Genomic DNA, 23,141 nt, shown 5'->3' with positions numbered 1-23,141 from the left:
CCACTCACCTATTGTACTCTATGCTACTTTTTCCCCACCCCCACCCTCCTCTCCTTTATCCCTCCACCCTTCAGGCACTCTGCCTGTATTCCTGACGAAGGGCTTTTTGCCCGAAACTTCAATTTTACTGCTCCTCGGATGCTGCCTGAACTGCTGTGCTTTTCCAGTACCACTCTAACCTCGACAACAGTATGTGGGAGGCAGGCTGTGTAAGGTCAGGAGTGGAGCAGCAAGTGTTGAGAGGGGAGAGTGAAAAAACTCAGGATTTTATCCCTGATTTGAATTTGTTTAAACACTTGAAAAGCACTCATTTTATTGCCTGTATTTGTTGTTGTTGGTTTTATAGGTATGTAAGGAATAAAAGGATGACGAGGGTGGAATAGGGCCAGTCAAAGACAGAAGTGGGAAGTTGTGTGTGGACCCTGTGGAGATCGGAGAGATGCTAAACAAATATTTCTCATTGGTTTTCATTCAGGAAAAGGAGGAGAAGAATGAGATACGAGACATTAGACTAGAAAGCACCGAGGTTAGTAAGGAAGAGGTGTTATCAATTCTAGAAGGAGTCAAAGTAAATAAGTCCACTGAGCTGGATGGAATTTATCCGAGGATTCTCTGGGAAGTTAGGGAGGTGGTGTTGGATCCTTTGACTTTGATTTTTGAGTCATCATTGTCTACAGGTTTAGTACCAGAGGACTGGAGGATGTCTCACAAACCTCATTGAGTTTTTTGAGAAGGTGACCAAGCATGTGGAAGAGGGTAGGGCAGTTGACGTGATGTGCATGGACTTCAGTAAAGCCTTTGATAGGCTATTGGATAAAATGCGGAGGCATGGGATTGAGAGTGATTTAGCAGTTTGGATTAGAAACTGGCTTTCTGTAAAAAGGCAGTGAGTGGTGGTTGATGAATAATATTCAGCCCGGAGTCTGGTTACTAGTGGTGTGCCACAAGGATCTGTTTTGGGACCACTGCTGTTTGTCATTTTTATAAATGACTTAGACACAGGCATAGGTGGATGGGTCAGTAAGTTTGCAGGTGACACTGAAGTCGGTGAAGTAGTGGACAGTGTGGAAGAATGTTGCAGGGAGACTTGGATAAACTGCAGAATTGGGCTGAAAGGTGGCAAATGGAGTTCAATGCTGATAAATGTGAGGTGATTCACTTTGGAAAGAATAACAGGAAGGCAGAATACTGGGTCAATGGAAAGATCCTTGGTAGTGTGGATATGCAGAGGGATCTTGGAGTCCATGTGCATAGATCCCTGAAAGTTGCCACCCAGGTTGATAGTGCTGTTAAGAAGGCATACGGTGTGTTAGGTTTCATTGGTGGAGGGATTTAGTTCCGGAGCCGTAATGTCATGCTGCGACTATACAAAACGATAGTGTGGCTGCACTTGGAATATTGTGCACAATTCTGGTCACCCCATTACAGGAAGAATGTGGAAGCATTGGAAAAGGTGCAGAGGAGATTTACCAGGTTGTTGCCTGGTCTGGAGGGAAGGTCTTATGAGGAAAGGCTGAGAGACTTGGGTCTGATCTCATTGTAAAGGTGAAGAGGGAATTTGATAGAGACATACAAGATGATCAGAGGATTAGATAGGGTAGACAGTGAAAGTCTTTTAGGAGAAAGTGAGGTCTGCAGATGCTGGAGATCAGAGCTGAAAATGTGTTGCTGGAAAAGCGCAGCAGGTCAGGCAGCATCCAGGGAACAGGAGAATCGACGTTTCGGGCATAAGCCCTTCTTCAGGAATGAAAGTCTTTTTCCTAGGATGACGACGTCAGCTTGTACGAGGGGCATATCTACAAATTGAGGGGTGATAGATTTAAGACAGATGTCAGAGGCAGGTTCTTTACTCAGAGAGTGGTAAGGGCGTGGAATGCCCTACCTGCCAATGTAGTTAACTCAGCCACATTAGGGAGATTTAAACAATCCTTGGATAAGCACATAGATGATGATGGGATAGTGTAGGGGTATGGGCTTAGATTAGTTCACAGGTTGGTGCAACGTTGAGGGGTGAAGGGCCTGTTCTGCTCTGTATTGTTCTATGTTCGATGTCCCTTGCTGCTGCACCAGTGGCAGTGAGATCACAGACCCTGTGGTTGCATGGGTGGTGACAGTTGAAGCAGTAGCAGTAGTACCGTGGGCGGCACAGTCACAGCTCCAGAGACCCAGGTTCAATTCCCGCCTCAGGCGACTGTGTGGAGTTAGCACATTCTCCCCGTGTCTGCGAGGGTTTCCATTGGGTGCTCCGGTTTCCTCCCACAGTCTAAAGATGTGCAGGTCAGGTGAATTGGCCATGCTCAATTGCCCGTAGTGTTAGGTGATGGGGTAAATGTAGGAGTATGGGTGGGTTGCGCTTCGGCGGGTCGGTGTGGACTTGTTGGGACGAAGGGCCTGTTTCCACACTAAGTATGTAGGTAATCTAAATGCAGTCTTTAATCTTGGGGATTACCTGTGGCTTATTGTTCATTTAACTTTGATTCACCCATAAGAAAAGACTTATTAAAAGCAGGTGAACCTTCTATGTTTCCTTTATCTCTAAATACGTTCTTAGGGTTCTTGTGGTGCAGTGGTAGTGTGCCGAACTCTGGGCCAAGATGTCTGGGTTCAAGTCCCACCTGCTACAGAGATGTGTAATAACATTTCTGAATAGGTTGATTTAAAATATCCAAAAGCATTTTTAAGTATTTCAGCTCAAACCAGTACTAATGCAGCAATGTAAATTACTTATTAAAAATCATTTTTGTCTCTTTTTAGTTAAATTTTATTGGCATCACGGTGCCCAAAGATCACTGCTACATCCACTTCCTTGTCACTCATCATAAGTTTGCACCTGTTTGTATCAGCACTTCCAACCCACCTAAACAGGTGAGTGTATCCCTCAAGATACCAATACTCTTTTTACAATTGTGTAAGTAAAATTTTGATTGTGCTGCAGTAAACTCATTAGTAAATTCTGGAGATAAAGATAATTGAGTATGATTTAATGGGTAACTTCTGATTTTGAAAAAATAATCCTGAGTCCTAGATTCTTCCATTAGAGGAAGCATCCTCCCCATATCTGCCCTGTCAAGACCCCTCATGATTTTAAATATTTCCATCATGTTGTCCTCTGACATTTCTAGATTCAAGCAGATATAGGCTAACCTTTCTTCATGAGACAACTCATCCATTCCAGGTATTAGGAGAAAGTGAGGACTGCAGATGCTGAAGATCAGAGTTGAAAAGTGTGATGCTGGAAAACACAGTCGGTTAGGCAGCATTCGAGGAGCAGGGGAGTTGACATTTCTAGCATAAACTCTTCATCAGAAAATGCCCATTTAGTCCAGGTTATAATCCAATAGAGTTATTTGAAATTACAAACTTTCGGAGCGCTGTTCCTTCATCTGGTGAAGTTTGAAGGAGCAGCGCAACTAAAGCTTGTGATTTCAAATAAACCTGTTGGACTCTAACCTGGTATCGTGTGACTTCTGACCTTGTCCACCCCAATCCAACACAGTCACCTCCACATCATGGATGCCTTACATAAGTACATAAGGGTAATAGAACAGGATAAAGGATATAGCGTTACAGCTATAGAGGAGGTCCAGAGAAAGATCAACTTTAATAATTGAGAGGTCCATTCAAAAGTCTGATAACAGCTGGGAAGAAGCTGTTCTTGAATCTGTTGGTATGTGTTTTCAAACATTTGTACTTTCTGCCTGAAGGAAGAGAGTATAACCTGGTGAGAGAGGGAGGTCTTTGATTATGTTGGCTGCTTTCCCAAATCAGCGGGAAGTAGAGACAGAGCCGCTGGTCTGATGGAGTCAAACTGCTTCTACCCATTGACATCCTCCTTTAATAAGGTGACCAGTGTTCTGCACAGTATTCAGGATATGGAATCACTGTGTAATGTATAAGTGTAGACTTTTGTATTCCATTTTCCTTGTGATAAATGATAACATTTTCTTTACTTTGCTGATGGCTTGCTGTACCTGAATGCTAAACCTTTGAAGATACCCCAAATTCCTCTGCATCTCAGCTCTGCAAGCTCTCACCATTTATAGAGCATACTTTTTTACTCTTCCTATCAAAGTGGTCTGTTTCACATTTTCCCACATTATACGCTGTTTGGTAGATCTTTGACCATTCACTTAACCTTTCAATATGTTCTTTATGTTGGTAGTTTAGTTGACTAGTTACAAAGCACAAAAGGTAGGGGAAAAGGAGTATTTGATAGTCACAAATCTAACTGAGTCTCAAATGAGCCCTTTTAGCTTCCAATTGGTATGGAAGGATAGGATATACCTGAGACATTTGGATAATCTGATGGTAGGACTGTGGAGGATGCAGCAGAAGAGAAGTCATTAAGCTGTGATATAAATCATTCAGGACTATGTCCAACCAGCAATGGCAATACCTAGGGCCCTCTGGAATGTATTGACTGGTCACCAAACAATTGTTATGGCTCTCCATATTCATCTGTTTCCTTGTGTCTCTCACTCAACCACAGATTTATGAGCTATACAATGGAGGCTCGGTGCGAGTTATATATGATATTCAGTTGGATTCTGTGAAAGATGTTATCGAGCAGAATTACAACCATCCCATCTTTCAGTGCCTGAACCCACGTGGAGAGATCCAGCCAGGAATGACTGCTTACATTGAATGGATTTTCTCACCACTTGAGGCTCAGTCCTACTCGGTATGTAATTTGCAACAGAAAGAACGACTTTCCTTTATGAACAGCTTTTTTGGCCTCAAGATATTCCAAAACAAACTAACATTTTTGAGCGTGGTATTGGTTTTAATATAGGAAAGTGGCAACTAATCAGCACGCAGTGAGGTCCTACAGACAACAATGTGACCAAGCCCAAACACAGATAATCTATTTTAATTATTCTGATTGCAGAATAAATATTTCCCAAGCTCCTGAATGAAATCTCCCTTTCGCTGACTTTGAAATAGTCGGTCCTGTGTCACACAGCCTTTTGCATCCAGTTGGGAGGGGACAGCCTCAGTTTAATGTTTCAGTTGAAAGTTGGTTAACCTGACATTCTGATATTTCCCCCAGCAATGTACTGAGATGCCAGGCTACTGTGTTGCAATAGTCGTGGGGATGATCATGCACAGAGGCCCCCCTCATCCTGATGGCCACCTTTGTGTGTAGCTGCATCAAACTGTGCAAAGACTCTCTGTACACAAACACTAAGTGTCACTATGTACTGAGGTTCTGTCTGTCTCCAGTGTTGCAAACAATGGGAGTTGCCTCATCATGGAACTGTCAAAGGAATTGGACTGTTCCATATCAGTTCCATATCACCTGTGCTTTGTGGAGACGTTTACAAAGAAAACACCTTTGACCACAGTCCACCAGGAAGTGGTCAGCATGTAGTGTCCTCGAGATCCTGCGGGAAAAGGAGAGGGTGGATCCTGTCATGTAGTTCCCTGAGCATTCCTGTCAGAGTCATTTGGCAGAATGTCTAATCACCAGAACTTTTGAACAATCAACAAGACATTGCTTGGTGGTGAGAAGGGCACTACCTGTGAGATCCTTTTTGCCACCAGGTCTGTTTGCACCACCAAGTGCTGCCCTTGAAGCGGTAACAGTGGTAGAGACTGTCACACATCTCCTTCTGGAATGTGGCTTTGCAAGGGATGTCTGGAGAAAGGTGCAGTAGATTTTATTTAGGTTAATCCCAAGCAGCTCTGTGACGCAGGATTCTGTGCTGCTTGGTCTCTTCCCTGGATGCACACCGAGACAAACATTGACTGCGCCTGAAGGACCATCAATTCAGTGAAAGACGCCCTTTCGTTTGCCCGAAACCTGTTGGTCTTCCAGAGAAAGGAGTTGACCTTGACCAAATATTGCAGGCTATTACATTCCAAGATTCAGGACTACATGCTGAGGGATGCTGTTGCCAAGGTGTAGTGGGGAAAGATCACTGTCTGAGGTCCTTCTGGCAAAGTTAAATTGGAGTCCATTCAGTAATCAGATCTTTCCAGTGTCTCAAATGCAAGTAAATAAAGTCTTGTAAAGCAAGAGATGCCTTGGGTTTGTATATTGGATAGAGTCAAACTCCAGTGTTTGTTTGTTGCCTTGATATGCTATTTATAGAACCAAACTGTATTTGTAACCATGTGTAAATATATGAATAAGGTATATTTTTAAAATGAGAAATAAAAAAAGTAGAATCCCGTCTCTGGACCAGGAGGCCCGGGTTCAAATCCCACCAGCTCCTGAGGTGTGTGAAAACATCTCTGAACAGGTTGATTAGAAAATAGAAACAAGATTTAAACTCACAATTTTCGTGACTCCAGCAATTCTGCTTGTGATCACCTCTTCCATCAATAGTTGGAGATACAGGAAAATTGAGGTTAGGTGAATTGGCCTGGCTAAATTGCCCGTACTGTTAGGTGAAGGGTTGAATGTAGGGCAATGGGTTGGGTAGCGCTTTGGCGGGTCGGTGTGGACTTGTTGGGCTGAAGGGCCTGTTTCCACACTGTAAGTAATCTAATCTAATCTAACTACTTGATGAGATTATAGCTCATTTAAAGAAGAAAGATGACATTTGTTTTTGTCAACTAAAACAAGAAGAGCGTGTATTAATGGATTTTTTTTACCATTAAAATGAAACTTTAATTGTTTATGCAAAAGAAAAGACGTGAATGTTTGAAGGAATGATGAGATGAACTGTTAAAATTGAAATCATTCTAAAGGTAGAAAATACCTTTCGAATGTTTCTTGAAAATCTTGACACCATGTTGCAAAATGAACATAAACATCTCAGTTGCTGTATAAACTCCAGTTTATTATTTTTCAACATTTCCAATTCCCTTGTGCGTTTTGTGGGAAATGCAATAATGATTATGATGTCGCAAATTTGAAAATCATGGATTTAATGGAAATAATGGAAAGACATCACAAAGCATGACAGAGGATCAAATATTTAAAAATATTGAATAGGCTGTTAAATGGGCAAAAGTGAGGACTGCAGATGCTGGAGGTCAGAGACTAGATTAGAGTGGCGCAGGAGCCAATGAAGGGCTGTTAAATGACCAGAATAATGTTGGCTTCATAAATATATAGGAAGAGTAAAGATGTAATGATGAATTTACCTAAAAGTATTGCTTAAAACACTGTACATCTCATCTGAAACATTACATCTTTTACACTGCAGCATTCCTTGACTGTTGCTGAGTAGTATCAACCTGAAATCACAATCTCCTGATTCAGTGGCAAGAGTGAAAACTTGCGAGAGTAAAACTATTCTTGTGTAGAACGTGTTGTCAACTGACTGTTTTACACATGAGATACTATCCTACTGATCATAATCCTAAACTAAGCTAGTGCCACCTACCTGCGCTTGACCCATATCCCTACAGACAATTCTTATTCATGTACTTATTGAAATATCTTTTAAATGTTGTTACTGTATCTGCACCCACCACTTCCTCTGGAAGTTCATTCCACACATGAACCACTCTCTGTGCAAAAAAAAATTGCCTCTTATGGCTAAGGGAAAATTAGAGGGGCACATGAGAGATAACATAAGAAACTATTAGAGTGAGATGAGGTAGAAAGGAAACCTCCATGGACCATAAACAATAGCAGAAGCTAACTGGGCTAATTGGCCTCTTTCTTGTTGTAAATTCTAATCAACAGAATCCCTACAGTGTGGAAGCAGGCCATTTAGGCTGGCATGGTGACTCAATGGTTAGCACCGCTGCCTCATAGTGCTAGGGACCTGGGTACAACTCCCACCTTGGGGCAACTGTCTGGGTGGAGTTTGCATGGGTTTCCTCCTGCTATCCAAAGATGTGCAGGTCAGGTGAATTGGCCAAGCTAAATTGCCCATAGTGTTAGATGCATTAGTCAGGGGTAAAAGTAGGGTTTTGGAATGGGTCTGCGTGGGTCGCTAGGGTCGGTTTGGACTTGTTGGGCCAAAGGGCCTGTTTCCATACTTTAGGGAATCTAAAGGGTGTCATGATGGCTCAGTGGTTAGCACTGCTGCCTCACAGCACCAGGGTCCCAGGTTCGATTCCAGCCTCGGGTGACTGTCTGTGTGGAGTTTGCACATTCTCCCTGTGTCTGCATGGGTTTCCTCCAGGTGCTCCAGTTTCCTCCCACAGTCCAAAGATTTGCAAGTCTGGTGGATTGGCCATGCTAAATTGTCCATAGTGTTAGGTGCGTTAGTGAGAGGGAAATGGTGGATTACTCTTCGGAGGGTCAGTGTGGACTAGTTGGGCTGAAGGGCCTGTTTCCACACTGTAGGGAATCTAATCTAACTAATCTGAGTCCACACTGACACTCCAAAGAGCATCCCACCCAACCCTGTAACCTTGCATTTCCCATGGCTAATCCACCTGGCCTGCACATGCCTGGATACTCTGGACAATTTAGCATAGCCAATCAACTTAACCTGCATAACTTTGTACTATGGGAGGAAACCAGAGGAAACTCACGCAGACGTGATGAGAATGTGCAAACTTCACACAGACAGTGACCCAAGGGGAGAATTGAATCCAGGTCCCTGGTGCTGTGAGGCAGCAGTGCTAACCACTGAGCCACCGTGCCACCCAACTAAGCCACCATGTAATTTTAAGAGTTCTGGTGCATGCCTTAACATGTAGACAATAGGTGCAGGAGTAGGCCATTCTGCCCTTCGAGCCTGCACCACCATTCATTATGATCAAGACTGATCATCCTCAATCAGTATCCTGTTCCTGCCTTATCTCCATAACCCTTGATTCCACTATCCTTGAGAGCTCTATCTAACTCTTTCTTAAGTGAATCCAGAGATTGGGCCTCCACTGCCTTTCTCCTCATCTCTGTCCTAAATGGCCTACCCCTTATTTTTAAGCTGTGTCCTCTGGGTCGGGACTCACCCATCAGCGGAAACATGTTTCCTGCCTCCAGAGTGTCCAATCCTTTAATAATCTTATACGTCTCAATCAGATCCCCTCTCAGTCTTCTAAACTCAAGGGTATACAACCCAGTCGCTCCAATCTTTCAACGTAAGATAGTCCTGCCATTCCAGGAATTGACCTCGTGAACCTACGCTGCACTCCCTCAATAGCCAGAATGTCTTTCCTCAAATTTGGAGACCAGAACTGCACACAATATTCCAGGTGCGGTCTCACCAGGGCCCTGTACAGCTGCAGAAGAACCTCTTTGCTTCTATACTCAATCCCTCTTGTTATGAAGGCCAGCATGCTATTAGCTTTCTTTACTACCTGCTGTACCTGCATGCTTGCCTTCATTGACTGGTGTACAAGAGCACCCAGATCTCTTTGTACTGTCCCTTTACCTAACTTGACTCCATTTAGGTAGTAATCTGCCTTCCTGTTCTTGCCACCAAAGTGGATAACCATACATTTATCCACATTAAATGGCATCTACCATGCATCTGTCTACTCACCTAGCCTGTCCAGGTCACCCTATAATCTCCTAACATCCTCCTTACATTTCACTCTGCCACCCAGCTTTGTATCATTAGCAAATTTGCTAATGTTACTATTAATACCATCTTCTATATCATTAATATATATTGTAAAAAGCTGCGGTCCCAGCACTGATCCCTGCGGTACCCCACTGGTCACCGCCTGCCATTCCGAAAGGCAGCCGTTTATCACTACTCTTTGTTTCCTGTCAGCCAACCAATTTTCAGTTCAAGTCAGTACTTTGCCCCCAATACCATGCACCCTAATTTTGCTCACTAAAACCAGAAGCAAACATTTCATAATATGAATCCAGTTATAATAATGCTGGCCATCCATTATCTAATGACAAAAAGACAAGTGAAAATGTTTTAAATATGATATAATAAAAGATCTGGTAATACTGTTTAATGTTTTTCGAGGTGATCCTTCATCAGGATCAAGTTTTGCTGATGGGCAACTATCTAAATATCAAATTCAATCTCCCTGTTGGTGGGCTCTCAGAATGTGTTCTGAATAATAACAGTATTTAGATAGAATCATAATTACTTTTTGACTGTTATAGTTCATTGTGATACTCCTGATCATCAGCTTTCCTCCTTGAATTGAAAGCGTTTCTTGAGTTTGCAAGTCTTCCCAATTGATTGTATTTCTGGTTGCCGTCTTCTCTCTAGGTAAATGTGCCCATCCACATCCTTGGTGGAGACTCTGCCTTGGTGACATTCACAGGTATTGGGTATGATGCGCGGGTACTAGGCAGCACTGCCTCTTTCAATGACCCTTCTTCATACTTTGGAGCTCCACCTATTCAACAAGCACCAGTCCTTGGTCAGGTGAGATTTTGATTGATTTTTTTCAGACTGTGTAATTTAACTCTTTATTTCAAAGGCTACTTAAACACTTGATGATGCACAGATCAGTTCATGGTACTTGTTAGATTAAAGAAACTGTGCAGAACCTGTTAGGAAGTAGCAGCGTGGTCGGTGGAGCTCGCTGTTTACTAATGTGGAAATAGCTCAGCAATTTGCATGAAGGATGAGACGTCATGAATTGTGAATTGTCATAGATATCTGGGTGATTTGTGACACTCTAGTTAAAGTTAAAATATAGCAACTGAAGCTCAACTTGCCTATGAGTCTCATCAATTGTTGCTTTTACATATTTACCATCTGTTAATCTCATCCCAGAAGATACTATAAGGCAAGAATTATTTTGATGGCAACATTTATATTCCTGTGATGCATGTCACCTTTTTCACACAGAAAAGGATCAATTAAAACTGCAGAGATTTGCTGTTGCAGAGCACGTTGTTCTGCAAGATTTTAAATTTATTTTGTTACTTTAATTTCAGTTTCTTTTCTATCACTGTTGTTCAATTTGTCTCTTCCTGTCTTTATTTCACTTTCTGTAATTCATTTAACTGGGTTTAAGTTTGCTCGCTGAGCTGGAAGGTTTTTTTTCAGATGTTTCATCACCGTACTAGGTAACATCTTCAGTGAGCCTCCGGACGAAGCATTGCTGATGATTCCTGCTTTCTATTTATATGTTTGGGTTTCTTTGGGCTGGACAAGCCAAACAGAGACACGTATGAGAATTCCTAGAAACATGGCATTTCAACCCGGAACTCTATCAGCAAACACATTGACTTGGACCCGATTTATCACCCCCTGAGAAAAAGAACAGGAAATGACATCACCACAGGAAATGACTTCACCCAAAGAAACCCAAACATATAAATAGAAAGCAGGAATCATCAGCAGTGCTTCGTCCGGAGGCTCAGTGAAGATGTTACCTAGTATAGTGATGAAATGTCTGAAAATGAATCTTCCAGCTCAGCGAGCAAACCTACATCCAGAACCTCAATCTGAGCTCCAAATCTTCTCAAAACTTGCTAATTGATTTAAGTATTTCATCCCATTTCTCTCTTTATTGCTTTGTTATTTTCTCAATCCTTTAACCTCTCTGCTGAAGGCATTTGCATTCTCGCTGCTGACAAAAGTTCCATTTCTAATAAAAGCTTCACCATGTTGTTACCAGCTTGAACCTCCTGACACTTTCTAGCGAAAAATATTCTGAGGCTGAGAGATAAAGAGAATGAATCTAAGAAGCAGAGCACATCATGAGTTGTCACGTTCTAAGAATAAATCTGTCATCTGATCTTCATCAGCATTGGCTAGAGTTAGTAGTTCTCTTGCCTTTGTTAGAAGAAAGAGCTGGGAGCCTCTCTTGTTATTCATGTTTCAAATGGTGCCATAAGCATGTTGGAGATTTATATAGATGGCGGACACCTGGATCATTCATTCAGAAAGAGCCTCCAGTCACCCAAATTAAAAGGAGGTCTTGTAGAACATAATGGGCTCAAAATATCAGATGGGTTGAATGTCTGTTTCTGCTGTAGTGTTAATGTAGCAAGAAAATTCCCAGCAAAGCTTGTTAAATTATTTCACTGCCTAAAAGTCCACTATCTTGAAGTGTTGATCACTCTTTTCCAGTGGGCAGACCCATATTTGCTTTCACTAGATTGAACCTCAGCTCCTTTATCTCTGACTGCCCACAAACATTAATGACTGACATGCTTTGACTTACCTATGCTTTGACTTCAGGCTATTATGCAATCTCATACATGTACTAACTGTTTTGCAGTCTAGCTTCAACCTGGAGGTAGCAATCCACTGTTATAAGAAACAAAATTTGCCTCAGAATCCAATTTCAGTTGTGAAAATTTTGATCATTTCAACTTGAATACGAGAGGACTTCTGTAGGAGCAAATTACTGCAGATACTGGAATCTGTCGTGAAAGCAATAAATGCTAGAGATCACAGCAGGTCAGGCAGCATCCATGTAGAGAGAGCAAGCTCACATTTTGAGTCTAGATTACTCTTCATCTGATCTGAAGTGAAGTGCGGAAGTGGCAGTATTTATGCTATTGTTGGAAGTGGGGATGGAGTGTAGATTGGTAGGGGGGGAAGGATGTTGATAGTTCAGAGTAAATGATCAGAATGTGAGAATGGTCGAACAATGGTGTGTCTAGCTGTTAGGGAGGAGAGAGAGGACATGGTGACAGAGAATGCAATAAGTAAAGTTAAAAGAAAAGAAAAGAATGGGAATTGTTTTACAGTTTGAAGGACTTCCGTAGCATCCCTCAGGAGTTTCAATAACTTATAATTAAGCTCTCTCGATTCATAATCACTGTTGTAGTACAGAAAACTGGATCAAAAATCACATGACACCAGTTTATAGACCAACAGGTTTATTTGGAATCACAAGCTTTTGGAGTGTTGCTCCTTTGTCATGTGACTTCTGACCTTGTCTGTCCCAGTCCAACACCGGGACTTTCACAGCGTTACAGGAAACAGAGCAACCAATTTGTGTATAGTAAAGTTCTTCCATCAACAAAGTGATAATGGCCAGACAATAGAACATAGAACATTACAGCGCAGTACAGGCCCTTCGGCCCTTGAATGTTGCGCCAACCTGTCATACCAATCTGAAGCCCATCTAACCTACACTATTCCATGTACGTCCATATGCTTGTCCAATGATGACTTAAATGTACTTAAAGTTGGTGAATCTACTACCGTTGCAGGCAAAGCATTCCATATCCTTACTACTCTCTGAGTAAAGAAACTACCTCTGACATCTGTTCTATTACTATCACCCCTCAATTTAAAGGTATGCCCCCTCGTGCTCGCCGTCACCATACTTGGAAAAAGGTTCTCCCTGTCCACCCTATCTAACTCTCTGATCATCTTATATGTCTCTATTAAGTCACCTCTCAACCTTCTTCTTTCCAATGAAAACAGCCTCAAGTCCCTCAGCCTTTTCTCATAAGACCTTCCTTCCATACCAGGCAACATCCTAGTAAATCTCCTCTGCACCCTTTCTTTGTGATGTTGAGAGAGAAATATCAGACAAGGCAACAGGGACAACTCTCCAGCCGCTGCTCCTCCTTTAAAAAGTAACTTTTTCTTTAAATTTCAACTCGAGAAGGTTGGCCACAGTGAGAGTTGCAGGGATGAAGTGGGAGTGGGGGGGGAAGGACAATCTAGCCTGACATTATTAGTGTAATTGTAAGGGTCACTGCGCTGTCAGACACACTGGATTTCAGATGTAACTTTAATCCAAGGCCCACCCTGTCTTCGTAGCTCTATTTGAATAAATGTAGGGGAATCTTTTTGGGCTAACACTTACCTGACTATCGTTATCACTGTTAAAATAAATCAATGTCTGGTCATTATCACATTGCTGTTCCTGGGACCCCTGATCCATGTAACTTAGCTATCTTGTTTTCAACTTCATATCAGTGACACCTCTTCACAAACTATTTACCCGTTTGTAAACAATCATTGTAAGCTTGCTGATATTCAAAGTTTGGTAAAAATGCATAATGAGTATATTGGAGAGTTCTTGCACTAATGTTAGCAAGAAATATTCTAAAGACCTGCAATTTCCTTTTTGATAGCTGATGTTTTTGTCGGAAGAGCGGATATCTTTTGGAAATGTTCCTGTCTTCACAAAATCAAGCCGTATGATCTTCTTGTACAACATTTCTGAGACAGAAGTTATTTCATACAGCTGGTATGTGATGTCGGTGCACATCACTGAGGTGAGAGAGGTATCAAATAACCCAAGAGCTTCAGGTTATTACATAATAATACAGTAGCCAGATTTATTTTCCTGGCCACAATAAAATGCATATTGAAACAAAATATAGTGGGTACTGATTTCCTATTGTTTGATTGCAGCAAAAGATTTTCAACCAGTTATGTTAAAAATCAGTCCTTAAACAGGAACTTGGCCCTTTATTTGTGTAATCAAGGGGACTCCATGTTTCATAAAGGTGACTGCCAAAGTCATTGAATATTTTGAATGGTGATTGAGTTCAGGACATCATGCTGTGAAATTGGCCTTTATCCTTTCTCCCCACCCCTCCAACATCCTGCCTAGCTACAGTTTTGGGCTAATGCAAGAGGTGCCGGATGTACAGAGGGATTTAGGCGTACAGATCCACAGTTCCCTGAAAGTGACAACATAAGTGATTACGGTGGTCAAGAAGGCATATGGCATGCTTGCCTTTATTGGTCAGAATGTAAAGTATAAAAATTGGTGAGTCATGTTGTAGTTGTGTAGAATTTTAGTTAGGCTGCATTTGGAATATTACGTACAATTCTGGTCACTACACTACTTGAAGGATGTGAAGGCTTCAGACAGGTTGCAGAAAAGCTTTACCAGGATGTTGCCTGGTTTGAAGGATATTAGCTATGAGGAGAGATTAGTAAAACTCAATTTGTTTTTGGCTTGAATGTCAGAGGTAGAGGGGGCGACCTGATTGAGGTTATGAGAGGCATGAATAGAATGGATAGTTGGAGTCTTTTTCCAAGGATAGAAGTGTCAATTACTTGAGGACAAAGGTTTAAGGTAAAAGGTGGAAAATTTAGAGGAGATGTGAGAGACAAGTGTTTTTAACACAGAGGGTGATAGGTACATGGAATGCACTGTCAGAGGAGGTGGAAACATTTAAGATTCATGTTGACAGATATCTGAATAGGTGGGGATTAGAGGGATATAGACCATGTAGAGGCAAAAAGGTTTTAGAACATAGAACATAGAATGTTACAGCACAGAATAGGCCCATCGGCCCTCGATGTTTCGCCGCCCTGTGAAACCAATCTGAAGCCCATCTAACCTACCCTATTCCATTCTCATCCATATTCCTATCCAATGACCATTTAAATGCCCATAAAGTTGGCGAGTCTATAACTGTTGCAGGCAGTGCATTCCATGCCCCTACTAGTCTTTGAGTAAAGAAACTACCTCTGACATCCATCCTATATCTATCACCCCTCAATTTAAAGCTATGCCCCTCGTGAAAGCCATCAGAGGAAAAAGGCTCTCACTGTCCACCCTGTCTAATCCTCTCATCATCTTATGTCTCAATTAAGTCACCTCTCAACCTTCTTCTCTCTAACAAAAACAGCCTCAAGTCAAGTTTACAAAAGTGTCATGTGTCAGCCAAAGGGCCTCTTCCTGTGTTGAATTTTTAAAAATCTTTCTTCTTTGAATCTAGTGACCCCAATTATTGTGGAGTTGCAGACCTGGAGGGGTTGTAAAGATGGGGAAGGGTGAGGCCATGGCAGGAGTTAAATATTTGGATGAGAATTTGTCACACATGACCTGTTTTTTCAAATCCACGTCTTCTCAGCAATGCTTTTTTTTTCTCCATTTGCCATTGATTGTTCTCTTATCTCCTGCTTGATGATTACACTTTCTGCTCATAACCTGAAATGATAAAATCAGTGTCTCTTTACAGTCGGAATGTGACCATTTGTTCTTACACTAGTGCAGTATGATTTGAGGCTGTCTTTTCCCATTTTGGTCCATGCTTCAGTCTCTTGTTATTGTTTGTTTTTTGAATTTCGAATCCATTATGCTGTGACCCAAGTCCTCCTCTTGTTTTACAGGTATTGAATGTTACTCCTATCTGTGGTGTGCTTCATCCTGGAGACAGCACACATTGCATTGTCACACTAAGAACGCATAAAGACCCTTGCTTCTATGACCTGGATCTAATCTGTGAGGTAACTTCTTTCAATTTTTGTATAAAAAGGTTTTGAACTGATAGGAAACTACCTCTTCAGAAACAACTGGAGTCAGCTACATCTGTGGCCTAAGCCCTTTTACTTAATCTGAAATTTCCCATTTCCATCTTAGTAGGATTTTGACTTCAGAGTTAGAGGTTATGGGTTCAAACCGCATGCAAAGACTTGATATCATATATTATTGTCACATGTACCTAAGTACAGTGAAAAGTTTTGCTTTGTGTGCAGTACAGGCAGATCATACTGTACAAAGTGCATCAGTGTAATAGAGCAGAGTGAGGAATACAATGATATGGCTGCAGAGAAGGTGCACAGAGAGCAAGATCAACATTAAATTAAAAATTTGAGAAGTCCATTCAGAAGGCTAATAACAGCGATGACGAAGCTGTTCTTGAATCTGTTGGTATGTGTGTTTAAACTTTTGTATCTTCTGCCCAATAGAAGAGATTGTAACTGGGATGGGAGGGGTCTTTGTTTATGTTGGCTGCCTTCCTGAGGCAGTGAGGAGTATAGATGAAGTCAGTGGGTGGAACGTTGGCTTGTGTGATGGTGAGTGCCACGTCTTGACTAACATTTCAGTATAATCGTGCTGGGAGAGTGCTGCACTGCTGGAAGTGCTGAATTTTTGGTAAGATATTAACCAAAGGCTTCTTCTGCCATCTTTGGTGAATGTGAGCATTCCCACACCACAATTTTGAGGAAGGGCATGTGACCCCTTGTCAATAATTACTCCTCAATCAACGTCACTAAAAATCCGATTATTGAAAATCAGCATATTTAACACTTGCAGGACCTTGGTGTGCTCATATTACCATTCCTGAAGAAGGGCTTATGCCCGAAATGTCGATTCTCCTGTTCCCTGGATGCTGCCTGACCTGCTGCGCTTTTCCAGCAACACATTTCCAGCTCTGATCTCCAGCATCTGCAGACCTCACTTTCTCCTCATATTATCAACCATACAATTTAAATTGCAACAGTGGCAAAGCTTAAAAAAGAATTATTTAGTTGGCCGTGAGGTGCTTTGGAATGCTTTGAAATCATATAAGGTACTATGTAAATGAAAATCTGTATTTCCTATTAAGTATTATTAAGTCATCCACATTCAGTGCCTAGCCAGTAACGTGACTTCCCAGGGTCTCATTCCATTTCATACTTGACCCTCGGTTCAAAATTCTAATGTAAAATGAGTTGCTACAGTCTCAACCCAATACTTGTAGTGCTGTATAGATGATCAAGAGCATCAAGTTCCTAGGAATGATGATCACCAACACTCTGTCCTGGACCATCCATGCAAATACAATGTCTGGATTAGTGGTGCTGGAAGAGCACAACAGTTCAGGCAGCATCCGAGGAGCAGTACAGTAAATTTTACTGTTCCTCGGCTGCTGCCTGAACTGCTGTGTTCTTCCAGCACCACTAATCCAGAATCTGGTTTCCAGCATCTGCAGTCATTGTTTTTACCATACAAATACAATGGCTGAGAAGGCATAATAATGCCTCCTCTTCCTCAGGAGGCTAAGGAAATTCGGCATGTCCATAAAGACCCTCACTAACTTTTTCAGATGCACTATAGAAAGCATTCTAACTGGATGCATCATGATTTGGTATGACAACTGCTCTGCCCAGGCCTGTAAGAAACTACAGAGTTGTAAACACAGCCCAGTCCATCATGCAAGCCAAACCTCATTCATTGACTCCATCGAGACTTCTCATTGCTGTGAAAAGGCAACATCATCAAAGACGTGCCCCTCCACCCACACTGACGTTATAATCCCTTCCAATCTCTTGGTGCAAAAGCTTAATCACATGTACCAACGGGTTCAAGAACAGCTTCTTTCCCCTTGTTACTAGACTGATGAGTGGACCTCTCAAATTTCAAATCAAATGTTGATCTTGCTTTTTGTGCCTTTCTTTACAGCCATAAGTTTATATTCCCCACTCTGTCCGATTGCCTGATGATCTTTGTATGTTATGATTTGCCTGTACTGCAAGCAAACCACAACTTTTCACTGTACCTAGGTACATGTGACAATAATAAATCAAATCAAAGCTTAAGCCTTATTGCCAACCAAATATGTAAATGTGTGCAGGAAATAGATATTTCATATGGAATGTAGCATGTCAGGTGACAAATAGATAAAAAGGTAGCACTTCAGAGGAGCTGCTGAAGCAGAGACCTGGAAGCTCACCTTTGGAAATAGCAGGACAAGTTGACACGTGTGTTTTCAAAAGAAACAAACTTGGCTATATGAATAGAGACAGTGTACAAAACAGGTCCTGTGCTAAACCTTTTAATCATTCAGTAAGTATTAGCTGGAGTAGAATGTCCATTTTTGGGTGCTGCACTCTAGGAAGGATGCCAAGTCCTTGGAGTGTGGATTTTTGGATTTACCAGAATGGTTCCAGGATTAAAGACCACTGGGGAGTTGGAGGGATTAGGAAAGGTAGTGTATTTCCTTTCAAGCAATTAAGGTTAAAGGAAGAGTAAAGAGAGATGTTCAAAATCATGAAGAGATTTGACAAAATAACTTGAAGGTTGAGGGGTGACCTCATAGAGGTTTATAAGACCATGAGGAGCATGGATAGAGTGAATAGACAAGGTGGAGGAGTCCAGAACTAGAGGGCATAGGTTTAAGGTGAGAGGGGAAAGACATAAAAGGGACCTAAGGGGCAACGTTTTCATGCAGAGGGTGGTGCATGTGTGGAATGAGCTGCCAGAGGAAGTGGTGGAGGCTGGTACAATTACAATATTTAAAACTCATCTGGATGCATATATGAATAGGAAGAGTTTGAGGGGTGTGGGCCAAATGCTGGCGAATGGGACTAGATTAATTTAAGATAGCTGGTCGGCATGGGTGAATTGGACTGAAGGGTCTGCTTCTGTGCAATACATGTCTATGACTCTATAACTATTAATAGTTACAGAGCTAGGGTGAGTAAACAGAGTTGAGATGCATAACATCTACAATCTAATGTGAATAATGACACAAATTTGAGGGACCTCCTGTATTCTGCAAAATCTTGTTATTCTGTAATTCTTTCTGATTGTAACTGACTTGATTGTTTCCAACTCTACCCCACCATCTCCCCTGGATAGGTTTACTCCAAGCAACAGGTGACACGGTATCAGAAGGAACTTCAAGACTGGGAGAAAGAGAAGGAACGGCAAGAAGTTGAATTCACTATCACAGAAAGAGGTCTGCAGGACAACCAACAGCCAGTATTCCAAAGAGAGGTAGCTGCAGCCAAAATAAACCCTGTTGCAGGGTGAGGATTGCATGTTTGGACTAAGGTGGTGGGATTGGGCTCAAAAGATAGATACAGAGGAACCTCAATTATCCGAACGACACTGGTGGGGAGTATTTTGTTCCGATAATTGAATGCTGGATAACACGGTTTAGCCAAGCATCAGGCCCTTGCGGTCTTGTTAAAGTAATCTGAAATTCGGATAATCGAATGCTGGATAATCCAGGTTCCTCTGGTAATTTGATTTTTATTGCATTTCTCTTTGTAGTTCTAATATTTCCTATGTTACCAACACTTCATAAGGTGTTTTCTTTTGCCTATAAAGCACATTGGGATAAACTGAGGTTGTGAAATTCACTGTGTAAGTGTAAATTATTATAATGTGCCTGCATCCTGATATTCCTGATTGAATACCCAACTGCATTTCTCTCCTTTTCTCTCTGCAAGTGTTGCAAAGACACACAAAGAAGTCATAGGAAGTCACGTAGGGGACCAAGCATTATGAAGTACAAGGTAATAAATGAGCTCTGAGATACATCCTGACGTAAAAGAAATAAAAATAAAGAGGTATGTGAAAATGAACGATGGAACGAAAGAGCTGATATGCTGCAGTTCCTTGCAATATGATTGTAGCTTTTTTGTGTTTACTGATTTTAAATTACCTGAAAATTTGTTTATTCTTTCACACTTTGCCTTCTTACTGACTAGATTAGACTCTGATCTCCAGCATCTGCAGTTCTTACTTTCGCCAATTTCAGTCCTGATGAAGGGCTTTTGCCCGAAACGTTGATTTTTCCACTCTTTGGATACTACCTGACCTGCTGTGCTTTTCCAGCACACTCTAATCTAGACCCTGATCTCCAGCATCTGCAGTCCTCACTTTTGCCAAGTGGGTGGATTTGAAGGAATCCGACTGTCATGGGCCAGTCCAGACCCCTCAATATATATTATGGAGGTAGCCTGGTCTCTAAATGTTATATATTTTTAAAAAGACAATTGTAAGTTGCTGTGTTTCAGATATGATTCAATTGGCCCACCATTAGGCTTTAAGCAGACCACACTTCCTGCTTACAACACAGTTAGAATCATAGAGTCATAGAGATGTACAGCAAGGAAATGGACCCTTCAGTCCAGCTCGTCCATGCCAACCAGATATCCCAACCCAATCTAGTCCCACCTGCCAGCTTGTGGGACTAGATTGGGTTGGGATATCTGATCGGCAAGGGCGGGTTGGATCGAAGGGTCTGTTTCCTTGTTGTACATCTCTGTGATTCTATGACTCTAGCGGTGTTGTAAGCAGGAAGTGTGTTCTGATTAAAGCCTAATGGTGGGCCAATTGAATCATATCAACAAAAAGACGAATTGGCATAACTTTATTCTATTGCAGTACTGAACATATTATTTAATTGTTAATCGCCAACTGTTCCAATATCGGCAGCATCCCATAAACACCCTTGGCAAAGGCAATTCAGCAACACAATTATTAGTTTCATATGTTGTCTCTCTCCAGTGCGGTAGAAAGAAAACCGAAAGAAACAATCTGTCCCTTTTGAGTATTATTAAGAGGAAGCCTCTCTGTCTAAGACTTCATCCTCACAGCAGAGAACTCAAGCTTTCAGTTCCAGCAGCCAGCAAAAACTTGTAACTAACTGAAAGCAAAACTAAAGTCCTCCTGGGTCTGTGTAAGCCTGCTCCCGCCCACTTCTGATTCTTTTGTCTTAAACTTTTTAAAAAAACACCCAGGGAGATCTCAATGCAGTTTACCTACTGCCTGTCTGAACGGAACATTTTGTTATGACTGACAACCCTCCTCTGCAAAGAAACAGGACAGAACACATGATTTAAAGGCAGAGTATTGTCGCACTAATGTTGCATCTGAAAGTCTTTTTACTGGAGGTTTTTTAGTTGGATTTCGAAACCTGAAATCAAATTCATTTTCACTATTTGAATGTGTAGATGTAGGTAGGTTTTGAGACAGGGAATTAGTGTGAAAAGAGATTAAAATCACTAATGCTGTCTTTGGGAAATCCCTAGGATGGTATGATGCTAGCTTCACACTCTGCTTGACTTCACTCTGTTATCAATGTCAGCACGAGCAATAAAAGCAAAAGATGCAAACAAAAATCAGCATCATTGGTAAGACCTTATAGAGTGGGGAAAGAATTTATAGAGTCAAACAGCATGGAACCAACACTTATAAGGTGTTCTCTTTTGCCCTTTGGTCCAACCAGTCCATGTCGAACATAATCCCAAACTAAACTAGTCCAACCTGCCTGCTCCTGGCCCATATCCCTCCAAAGCTTTCCTATTCATGTACCTATCAAAATGTCTTTTAAACATTGTGACTGTACCTGCATTCACCACTTCTTTCCACACACGAACCACCCTCTGTGTAATAAAAGTTGCCTCTTATGTCTTTTCAAACTGTTGATTCGAAACTTAGTTCTCTCGACAGATGTTGCCTGATCACCTTTAGGTGCATTGATCAGGCAGAGTTTATTGAGTCTAGATTAGAGTGGTGCTGGAAAAGCACAGCAGGTCAGGCAGCATCCGAGGAGCAGGAAGTATCGACGTTTCGGGCAAAAGGCCTTCATCAGGATTCTTACCTAGAGTTTATTGAGTGTCTAATCCATGCACAAATTAATGGGAGTACTTGATATTGACCAAAATAAGAAAATAGTGGGAAAACCACCTTGTAAGCTCGATAAGCACCAAGCTTGCCAAACCATTAAAAATGGATTAAAATACAAATGGCAGATTAGCGCAAAGTATGTTTATTCTTGCACAGACACTCCCTCCAATCAAGGAGCCGAAGGAAACATGGGAAGGTCAACACAGTGAAAAGCCAATCCCAGGAATGTGGGCCAAACCAACGCCAGTTAAACCATTCTTGCTACACCTAGGAGTTACTGCCAGATCCCATTCCATGGAGGAGTATCACAAGAACTTTCCAACAGAGGTTTCTAAGCACTACATCTTGAGGTATGGATTATTGATCGTTCTGCTATAACGATGTCTTGTTAACACAAATTCACTGTAATACGATTGATGAACTGGGGACACTGTTTCTAAAGCAAGAACTTTTAAAACATGTATTGGCTGTAATGCAATTGTGTCACCAACACTTTCACCAACACTAAAGCATAATTTTTCTGCACAAGAACACAACCATCATGTTTTAAAAGTGCCTGTATCTGAAGGTAGCCACAGGATGCGTATGTCAGGTCAACAACTTTGGTTGGCTGTATTCCTGAAGACTTTGTCACGTGACCTCCCACCTCAATTATTGATCACCTGACTACATACCCTCGGTGCACTATCTTCCATTTGGTCTTGAGGAAAATGATATAGAATGAATGTGTTGTTTGGGAAATTGGGTGGGGGCGATAGGGGTAGATGGTCATCTGATAAGAACTCCTTGAATTAGAAGTGCTAGCTATAACACAGAGACGTACAGCACGGAAACAGGCCCTTTGGTCCAATTTGTCCATACTGACCTGATATCTTAAATAATCTAGTCCCATTTGCCAGCATTTGGCCCATATTCTTCCAAACCCTTCCTACTCATATACCCATCCAGATGCCTTTAAAATGTTGTAATTGTACCAGCCTTCACTACTTTCTCTGGCATCTCATTCCATGCACACACCATCCCCTGCATAAAACAGTTGCCCCTTAGATGCTTTTTAAATCTATCCCCTCTCACCTTAAACCTATGCCTTTTAGTTTTGGACTCCTTCACCTCAGACAAAAGACTTTGTCTATTTATCCTATCCATGCCCCTCATGATTTTATCACAGAATCATAGAATCCTTGTGGCAACAAGTCACCCCCTCAGCCTCTGAAACTCCAGGGAAAATAGCCCCAGTCTATTCATCA

The 23,141-nt window shown here is 41.7% G+C and overlaps 1 protein-coding gene across 1 annotated transcript in view; it reads left to right on the top strand.

Moving 5' to 3' along the window:
- The window catches only part of cfap65 (cilia and flagella associated protein 65), a 150,875-nt gene that overhangs the window by 92,763 nt on the left and 34,971 nt on the right, over nucleotides 1–23,141 (top strand). The window contains exons 22-29 of the mRNA XM_043694519.1: nucleotides 2,755–2,865; nucleotides 4,490–4,681; nucleotides 10,092–10,250; nucleotides 13,880–14,032; nucleotides 15,879–15,995; nucleotides 19,114–19,251; nucleotides 19,710–19,775; nucleotides 22,051–22,244. Of these exons, the coding sequence (XP_043550454.1) occupies nucleotides 2,755–2,865; nucleotides 4,490–4,681; nucleotides 10,092–10,250; nucleotides 13,880–14,032; nucleotides 15,879–15,995; nucleotides 19,114–19,251; nucleotides 19,710–19,775; nucleotides 22,051–22,244 (1,130 nt within the window). The remainder of the gene's footprint in view (nucleotides 1–2,754; nucleotides 2,866–4,489; nucleotides 4,682–10,091; nucleotides 10,251–13,879; nucleotides 14,033–15,878; nucleotides 15,996–19,113; nucleotides 19,252–19,709; nucleotides 19,776–22,050; nucleotides 22,245–23,141) is intronic.

This window comes from Chiloscyllium plagiosum, chromosome 7, assembly GCF_004010195.1.
Source record: "Chiloscyllium plagiosum isolate BGI_BamShark_2017 chromosome 7, ASM401019v2, whole genome shotgun sequence".
In the NCBI taxonomy this organism is placed as follows: domain Eukaryota; kingdom Metazoa; phylum Chordata; class Chondrichthyes; order Orectolobiformes; family Hemiscylliidae; genus Chiloscyllium; species Chiloscyllium plagiosum.
Note: the sequence above shows the minus strand (reverse complement) of the source record. Positions and strands in the feature narration are given on the sequence as shown.